This window comes from Lampetra fluviatilis, chromosome 12, assembly GCF_964198595.1.
Source record: "Lampetra fluviatilis chromosome 12, kcLamFluv1.1, whole genome shotgun sequence".
Classification (NCBI taxonomy): domain Eukaryota; kingdom Metazoa; phylum Chordata; class Hyperoartia; order Petromyzontiformes; family Petromyzontidae; genus Lampetra; species Lampetra fluviatilis.
In genome coordinates this window covers 13,732,643-13,742,372 of record NC_136286.1, presented here as the reverse complement: position 1 = coordinate 13,742,372, position 9,730 = coordinate 13,732,643, and the positions used below count along the sequence as shown (strand labels likewise).

Below are 9,730 nucleotides of genomic sequence, written 5' to 3'. Positions count from 1 at the left end.
AATAAGTGTCGGGTGGTCTTGTTGGTGGCTCTAAGTCCACGGTGGAAATTCTACATTCCAGTGATGTGGTTGGTTTATCGATAGATAACTGTAACTTCCCACAAATCACTGTTAAAATTCCCACATCAATGCTTTATAGCCCTGGATGAAATGTGCCAAGTCAAATCACAGTTAGAATTTAACCCTCAACCTTCTGATTAAGTTGAGAACTCTAATGACAGTTAAAACCCGTCGTTAACGATCTATGTCTGGTGGCTGGGTGTGCGAAGTGCGGGGCACACCTCCCCCTGCCATCTCAGTTCTTGGTCACCTGTCTCTTGCAAACAAGTTAGAGAACTGTAACATATGCAGTGCAAAACACCTAAGTTAAGTATTGACCGTCTTCGGCAAGAAGGATGTAATCTTGTCACTTAGTAAGCGAGGTTGGGCGGTGTTGATAAATCAGGAAAAATGTTGTGGAACGCAGAAACTGCTTGTATTTCTGCCAGCCAGGAGCAAAGGCGGTTTGCACATGACATCTGCGTCCATCTGTTTACATGAGTTTACGCGCGACGACAGCTCTTGAACGGTGAGCTGAAACTGACGGACAAATAGAGGACTCGGTTTGTGTTGTCTGAGATCGTTTTGAAGTTGAGGTTTACAAGACGGCTCGTTATTTAATTTGTAGACAAGTTGTGAGATGAACTGTCCAGAACGAGCCATCCTACTTGTCTGTACGTGAATGAAGTGTTTCCTGAAAACCTTTCGTCTACCTCAGATTGCAGCAGAATACTTGCCTGTATGGCCAGGTTATCACCACAAAGTGAGCATGTGCTTTGTTGGGCAGTCTGATCAGCTTTTATGCATTTTTAAAAACAAATGAGCAATTATGTACAGGCACTTTTAGTTTGTAAAATTTCATAATAAAGATTAACAAGTTATACCTTGTGTGTGCGGATGCAAAAAGGTAGATTAAAAGTATTGAACTGTTTTGCGACATTTATTGTTCAAAATACATCTCACAAAAAGCATCACATTTCAATCGCTTAATCACATGTTCGACAAGGTCACATCAAAACTGTACACTTTGACGCCAGTCATGGGTTATCCAGTGGTTTGTACACAGTCATGTGTTTCGCATGTGCACTGGGCCGTGACGTACAGTGTTAGGTCATTGGTGGGGTCATTAGGGTCACGATAACTTTGGTTCTTGTGAGGCTGAGTTGGACGCAGTTGTGTGTGCGAGTGGATGCGTGCATTTTTCTCCACGTGTGAATGTGTCGGTTTGTGTGTCCCGGTGTAAGTGTGTCTTGGTGTCTGTGTGCATTCAGCGCTGTACTGTTAGCAGCTGCGTATTTCCAGACTCGGTCAGCAGCTGCACCAGGCTCCCCGACGCAGGCCGCCCCTCCCCACCAGCCCACTTCAGCAGTGTCCTGCACACAAACAGACAGATCCCACCCCCCATTTGGCCTTACAGACTGCACGGACAACTGATTCTAGCAAACGCTACGTGCTTTCCCGTACCTCCGATTAGCACGATTGGCTACATACGGTGCAAAATAAATTCAAAACACATACATACAAAAACGCATCCCTAAGGGGACATTTACGTGTTATTTAAAAAATATTTGTCACGTTTATAATGTTTGTTTACCCATAAATGTATAAGAGGCTAGTTTTCGTGGGTCGTGCAACGGGCTATTTTCAATGTCCCTTTTTAGCAAGAGTTTAGTTTGAGGAGACAACACTCCACAGTCAGAACAAAGTTTCACGCTGACCAACTTTCTGTATTTTCCATCTCCCGGCCACCTTCCAGAACCACTTGTTTAAGAGGCTCGCAAATCCCCCATGATCCACCAACGTTTGCCAACAAAATACTGGAAAAGGCATCTGCCATCCACACCCGGTTGCAAATTATACATGTGTATTGTATGGGACATTATTTAGAAAATGTAACAATGTATTTGAAGGTCTTCATCATTGAGCTCACAGTACCCTGGGAGGACTCAGTAGATGAGGCTTATGAGCGAAAACATCTGCGCTATGCCGATCTAGCTGCCGAAGCACGGCATCATGGCTGGAACACAGAAGTCCGACCAGTGGAGGTGGGCTGCAGAGGTTTTGTGGCAACATCTACAACCAGACTGCTTAGAGACCTGGGAATTAAGGGCCAGAGCCAGCGTTCGGCAATCAGAGCTGTATCGGAGGCGGCAGAAGGCAGCAGTCAGTGGGTCTGGATGAAGAGGAAAGACCCCAGCTGGGCCCCAAAGTGAGAGGGCCAGGAGGTATGCAGTCAACAATGCTTGACTCAGGGAGGAGGACGCCCCTGCCATGCATAGTCCCATGGGATGTTGGCTATCAACAACAAGGCAACTCCTATGACTAATTGGGAATGGGACGCAAGCATAGGATTGATCACCCTGTCGCTGGCCGCCTTTGGGGAGGGTGTATAGTATGAAAGGCCGAAACACCCTAGGAACCAAAGGGTCACTACTGACGATGCGCTCTCCAAGTTTCACCAGGCTCACTGTTCATGAACTCTTGGAAGTGCTTGCACAAAGGATAGTAACATCTCATCCTGTGTTCTTTGGAATCTAAGAATGAAAGAAGTATATGTTGCATTCAGTCAAAAGTGGCTTATTAAACAAATATTTTTCATACCACGATGTGTAAAGTCCAAATGTATAAAATGTTACTAAAAGGTAAGGCATTCACTCCAATGGGACTCGTGTCAAATTGTGCTCGATTGGCCCTCAACCCAAAGACTGCCTCCAACAGTTGGGCTCAATGGGTTTCGTACTCCACACGCCACAGGCCACAGGCGACCCCCGCAAACACCACGGTCAGTCACACAGCCCCAGCGAGCACCCCGCTGCACCCCCCAGCCCAGGGGCTTCCCCTGGCACCCGAGCCATGCCACTCACTCGGCCACGAAGCCCAGCGGGGTCCACGTGCCCGTGTCGGCGTTGGGCATGGACTTCCTGTTCATTGGCGTGTCCAGGGTAACCCTGCGATCGGGACGGGAGGGATTGTACACACACACACGGCACTCTTAGAATGTCGTCGCCGCCACTGACATGATGTGAGTGGTGTCTGTGTTCATGGGTGCACATAGAAACGTGCGTTTAGGCTATGTCTGTGCACGTGTGTCTGTATGTATGTGTGCATGTGTTTGTATTTCGTGTGTCCGCATGCAGGGGTTTGTGTGTGCTTGAGTGCGTGCGAGTTTCTGAGTGCCACATCTGTATGTGTGTGCGTGTTTGTCAGCATGCATAAGTGCCTGCGGCATACGAGCACTTTTGTTTACTCGAATGTCTATCTATGTCTGTGTGTGCATGCTTGAGAGTGTGGACGCACGTATTTGTGTGTCATGCGTGGATTCATGTGTATGCGTGCGTGCGTGTTTATGCGTACGGGAGTATGGCCAGCACGGAGGCCCCGGCAGGAAGGCCGCTTCCGTCGGCCGCCAGGCTGGTGGTCAACTGATGTACGGCCGCCTTTGCCAGCCCGTAGCCCATCATACCTGTACGTACAGCACACACGCACAATATATCATACACGCAATGTACCAAGTGTACACATGCACACAAAAACAAAAATATACAAATGTATCCTTCACACACTCAACTTCACATATATTACACGGACACGCACACCACTTCACAAACAGGCGCACAAACGAAAACCATCTACGTTACACATGCATACAAATTACGTGTCATTGCTTGCCTGGCCAAGTGCTGAAAGCGAGTGCCTATTAGGGGAGGCAAAAAGCAGGGCAGGGTGACGTGACAAACACCACGTCCATGCACCATGCCTGTTCCTGAAATTGATTACAGCACCAGGTACTCAATGAGAGCTAAGTGGAGATCCAGGCTAGGTCCAGAATTCCTAATTTCACTCGTGTGGTGTTTTGCCAGGATTAGAACTTGTGTTGAGGTGATTTTAAAGCAGCTGTTATAAAGCGGCCGTGAAGAACCTGATAACCAATAGCAAGTGGTGTCTGAACTTGTCCTGGAACTCTCTTGGGATGATTCAGCCTTAAGTGATTACTTGGTGCAGCGTGTAAACATCGCCAATAGCAGGGACAAAGACGGCCGTGCGTGGTGATGGCCACCCACCCCCTTGTGCACTGTACCTACCTTCATAGGTGGTTGCTAACAGCACTTGCCCCAACAGTCTGTTAAGGCTATATGGGGAGTCTTTGTGTGTGTGTGCGCGTGTCTTTGTTTTTGTGTGTGTGCTTGTGCGCTCGTGCCAGACGTAGGTCCCAGGGAGGCGCTGGCTCCCGTGAGCTGAAGGAGCCCGGATTCCCCCAGGTGTTTGGCCGCGAGCTGGGCGGCAATGGTCGACGTCCACACACTCTGCTTCAACATCAGCTCCGTGTTCTTAGCCATCGCTGGACAGTGACACAGACACGGGGAAACGTGAAGGGAAGTGTTACAGGGTTGATGAATTTAATGCCATTGTATGTATGTACATTGGATTTATTTCGCACCGTACGTAGCCAACCGTGCTGATCAGAGGTGCGGGCAAGGAAGTTAACAGGGGTCATCAGATGGATAAAAGGGTTAGTGGCTATGCAGCCTCATTTAACCAATTTGCACAAACAATGCTTAACTCACGATTTGAATGCTGCTAGCTTAGTTTCCTATTGTGAGTTGAAAGATGCAGGGAAATTTTCTTGGGTAAAAACATTTAATTGTCAGATGTATTTGAGGACACCAAATAAAACAAATGTCTGGCTGCACGGTTATGTGACAAATCACTCATCTCCATAAGAGATTTCATATCACACATTCATCCTTCGAAAGCTGATACGTTTAGTACCATTGTGTGAGAGGTTAACAGTGGTAATAATATGGATAAACTATACTCTACCACGGGAATGGGGAATTTCAACTACATGTGACTACCAATGAGGTGAGTGCCACCCCAGTACCGATGATGAACAGGGAAAAACACTACGATGTTATCAAATTTAATAAAAGGCGCACAGGGCAATTATGATCTGGGCTACAAGGTTAGAGTTTAGAGATCAGTGTGGTGGTGTTGTCGCATCTACCCTTGGACTTGGCACTTCCCCCAGCCCAGCCCCCAGCCACACAGAGCAGAGCGTCGAGTTTGTTATCTCCCAGCAGAACGGCCACCTCACCTGCCACCTGCAGTGCTCGCACAGACGGCACACACACAGGCAGCACACAATCGTCATGATGTCACCGCGGTGCTTGTGCTAGGCTATATGCACTTTAAGGCCACGTGAAGTGTCGACCGCCCACTGGTAGGTCACAGGACAGACCCAGGTGCCATGGGTTGACTGACTGAGCTGACTGGCCGATGCACCATCTGTGTCCTCTACTACACCAACTTGTATGTGTTTTAGCCGCCCAGCTAGCGTCGCTCCTCTGCCCTCCATTGTTGCTGGAGGGCGTCTGCCTCCAACTGCCCAGTAGCAGCGTCCTTCATGAGCCTCCTCCACAGAAGCAGATCTTGACACCACTGGTACCAGTTATTGGCAAGCCCACTCAGCTCCATATCTTCTTAGACCACATCACTCCATCTCTTCTCTAGTCCCGTGCTGCGCTCGTTTAGCCCCCTATATCCAGCTGAACAAAACAGCAAACACACAGCCACCCCCCGCTTATCATCGGGGCAAGGTCTGTTAGTAAGTAGATGTTAACCCTTTTCCCATTCCTAGACGTCTGCAAGTTGCAGGGTGGGTCCCGTTCACCGCTGAATCTCGGAACGCGCAAGCGGTTAGTGTTAATTTTATTTAGAGGCATAGTGCCGCTGTTTTAAAGATATTGTACGCAACGCAGAGAACTGTAGCGATATGACCGCACTCGATGATAGCTGGCGCCAAACTGTGCCACACGCCCTCCTGACTCTTTTCATGGAAGCCCAGCTTTGGATGTTTGGTGAATTTCCTTTTAGTATTTTTTACCCCTGCAGAATGAAAAAAATTGCCCTGATACAACCCTATGCATGTTTCCACATACATGTCTAAACATTGTTGTTGAATACAAAGCCTGCACAACACATGGCTACAGTTTTCAAGTACCAGCACATGGTCCGCCACGCAGAGGAGACACATGACACGCAGCTCCGTCAGTCTGTCGTGGGCTACGACCCCGTGTGGGATTCATATCGCACTGGTGTCAGCAGTCTGCGTGACTCAATGGGAAGCGCCGACAACAGCAGTTGCAGGAGCCCTCTAGCACCGACGCTCTTGAGAGAACAGTGGCATTTTTAATACTCATGGACTTCCCAGTGCCTTTCTAGATTTGAAGCTTTCGTGACTGCAAGGATTCATACTCTTAGTTCTTTCGGTAAAGTCACGTAGGTAAAAAAATGAAATTAAAATTAATTCCCAGTGCCTGCTAAAAGCGGAGGTTGTGCAAGCTAGGGGCATCATAGGGGTGTCGATGGGGAGATTGCAGCCAATAGAAATAGGCAGATTTACAAAATCTCAGACGCACACATATCAGGTTGCAGTTGATAGGCACGTATATGCTTCGGTGAAGTGTATATCGCATTGTGGCTATTTCCCATCAAGCCACGTGACATCATTCACCTCGGCGCGTGTTGTTGAACGCACGCATATACGTTTAGAGTGCCGCGGAATGCAATTATAGTGTTCGTAAGCTATCGTATTAATCGTCAATTTAAATAAGCAATGCGACACATAATACTTGTCAGCCCAGTGCTGCACTTGCATCACAGTGCTTTGTCTCAGCCTGCACAGATTGCTCCATCTCAATCTGATCCCCGCCGTGCGCAGTGAACAATGCACGCCTTGGTGTGTTGCTTTACAAAATCAATGTGTTTATTGGCAAACTCCAGGCCCAAATTGCCGCTGTGCGTTTCTATTGGCCCCTGCAGTGGGTGGACGCGCGAGAGGATGATGGGATGGAAGGCAGCAGAGGGGGTGTGTAGTGAGGATAGATAACTGGATTGGAGGAAAGACCTTTGCCCCTGGTCGCTGCAGTTTCTACCACATTGTGAGAAGGGGCTTTGTTGTAGTAAGGCTCATGGGGTTTTCATTAAATTGCCAGTAATTCCCAGCAGGGCGCTTCACAACCACGGGACACAGTGACAAATAATGCGTCGTTCATTCCGCCGATAAAGAGACTCACATGGGCAGTCTCGTGAAGTTTTGTGTGAATGACCGTTTCTCATAAGTTTCTACCATGGGATTTAAAACCGTGCACGGGAGTGAGAGTACGTGACTGCCTGGGTATGGGGTGTCGTCGTGTAGAGGTTCGTGCACTGCGCTTCAATCCTGGTGACCTGAATCGCAGGCCAATGACATCAGTGGTGATTGCTATCTGACAACACTCTGGGCCTCCCCCATAGGGTGACTTTACCGTGCACATGAAGTGTACCTGCTCGGCTTGCTCAGCTAAGGAGTCGCTGGGCTTGACCAAAACGTTGGCGTCCGCAGCATCATTGGCCACCAGGTCAACAGATGCCACCCACTGCAGAAGAGGGACAGACAGTGAGAATGGTGACTCGCCTGCAGAGAAGTAAACTTGAGGTTGCCAGACGGATCAGGGGGCCACAGAAATGAGCTCATGATGCCAAGATATTCGGTTAAAAACCCAGGCTTCAGCCACCTGTGACCAAACTGGATTTTTAGTGTTGCAAGTCGATGGTCTTAGCCTGGTCACCAATAATGGCACAAAAACGCCACACATGAAATAGGAATTTGCACTCATTTTGTCCAAATTTCAGAAGTGAATTTTTTTATATTAATATTTCGGTTTAACTACCCAAGTACGAATATTTGTCTGCAGCAAGTGCATATACAAGGGAAATCAATTTTCCTTGTTCCATATGTGGCTTAAGGAAGTCATTTGAAAGGTGTTCAGATACATTTCTGTGATATTATCTCCTTCCGCACACAGCCATCCTCTACCACAGAAGTGATGCGGCACTTTTCGATTTAAAGCTTTCGTGACTGCAGGGATTCATATTCTTGGATCTTTCGGTAAAGTCACGTAGAAGGGAAATAATAAAATGTTTTATTTTTATTATTTTATTATTTCCCTTCTACGTGACTTTACCGAAAGATCCAAGAATGTGATGCGGCACTGCCTGTGCAATGACGCCTCATCTCTTGACACTGCTAACACCACGACCGGAATAACACCGGGAGAACACACACACACACTAAACAATCCTGGCCCCATGTGGAGGAGGCACAACCTCTGTAAAATAGGAGACACGCAATCCAAAACCACCGTAAGCAAATGCAGCAACACATTCTACCATTGTACAGACGTGGTCTAGATGTCTTGTGACCCCTATTTAATGTTCTAAAAGGTAATATTGTAAAAAAAAATATACAGTATACGGTGAATGTAAATCAAACTCCACCCGGTAAGTGGAGTTTGCGAGCCCCTATTAAGTAGGGAATGGAAGAAGCAGGCACGGCAGGAAGTCAAACATCACCGCGCCTGCTACAATTCGAATTAAATTACGAATCTTCTTGGTTCTTTCGGTAAAGTCACGTAGAAGGGAAATAATAAAATAATAAAAATAAAACATAATAAAATACAATTTTCACGACGTTTCGGCCACAACGCAAGCAGGCAGCCGTCCTAAATTACGAATGTTGGCCGAGCCGAAGGGTTAAAAATAAAAACATTAATATTTTATTAATATACAATATATATTGATATATTATTAACAGAGGTGGGACAAAGTCATTGTTATGCAAGTCCAAGTCGAGTCGCAAGTCATCAAATTCATGACTCGAGTCTGACTCGAGTCCAAGTCACATGACTCGAGTCCACATTTATTAATATAAAATATCTTAACATATTAATATAAAATTACCAAAAATATTAATATAAAATATATTAATGAGGGGGGGCGAAAATCCAACCCGGGTTGATGGCCAGCACCACGCCCGGCCGCCTTTGTCTCCCCAGTGCTGCGAAGTTTACACAGCGCACCAGGTACTCGTTTGAGGCCGAGTCGACCTAGGGGAGGGCCCAGGACCGTCCCCGACGTTCCACTCCGGCTCCCTCCACAGGTCGCACAGAGACAAAGATCCCCCGTATAGCCTCAACACACTGCTAGGGGCAAGTTCCTGTCCGCGAGCAGCAAACCCCAGGGAGGGCCACACATCAGTCGGCGTGCTGCTGCTGCTGTTGTTGTTGTTGATCTCCTCACCCATTGCCTCGCCTTGAAGATCTTCACGCACTCCGCGCCCAGAGCGCCTCGCCCGCCGTACACGAGCACCCGCCTCGCCATTGTCCGTCTCTGTCTCTGTGTCCTAGTATCTGTGTCTCTGTCCCTGCGTCTGTGTCGTCCCAGCGTCTGCGGCCCCCGAGGTCTGCTGCGCGTGGTGCCTGCGCGTCCGTCTCCTCCCTTCAGATCCGAGGTGACAGCGATCGCCCCGCCCACCGCCGCCCCGCCCACCGCCGCCCCGCCCACCGCCGCCCCGCCCACCGCCGCCCCGCCCACCGCCGCCCCGCCCACCGCCGCCCCGCCCACCGCCGCCCCGCCCACCGCCGCCCCGCCCACCGCCGCCCCGCCCACCGCCGCCCCGCCCACCGCCGCCCCGCCCACCGCCGCCCCGCCCTCCTGGCTGCCTCCAGATCTCGTGTTCCCTGCCCAAAACACATTGTCCTGCGGAGGGAGCTGGTAGGAAAGTTGGGTTGCTCGGTCAATGGCCAGGGTCAACGGCGGCGTGGTGTATTCCGCAAATATGGCCGACTGTGAGGGCGGGCACAAGCCGGCG

The 9,730-nt window shown here is 49.0% G+C and overlaps 1 protein-coding gene across 1 annotated transcript; it reads right to left on the bottom strand.

Annotated features, from left to right (window-relative positions):
• Window positions 1-966: 966 nt before the first annotated feature.
• QDPR (quinoid dihydropteridine reductase) lies at window positions 967-9,378 on the bottom strand. The gene is made up of 7 exons (XM_078861707.1): window positions 9,160-9,378; window positions 7,365-7,457; window positions 5,045-5,141; window positions 4,238-4,378; window positions 3,394-3,502; window positions 2,904-2,987; window positions 967-1,412 (listed from the first exon to the last, which is right to left on the bottom strand). The coding sequence occupies exons 1-7, from the start codon at window positions 9,238-9,240 to the stop codon at window positions 1,307-1,309; spliced, it is 711 nt and encodes a 236-aa protein (XP_078717833.1). The 5' UTR covers window positions 9,241-9,378; the 3' UTR covers window positions 967-1,306.
• Window positions 9,379-9,730: the final 352 nt, after the last annotated feature.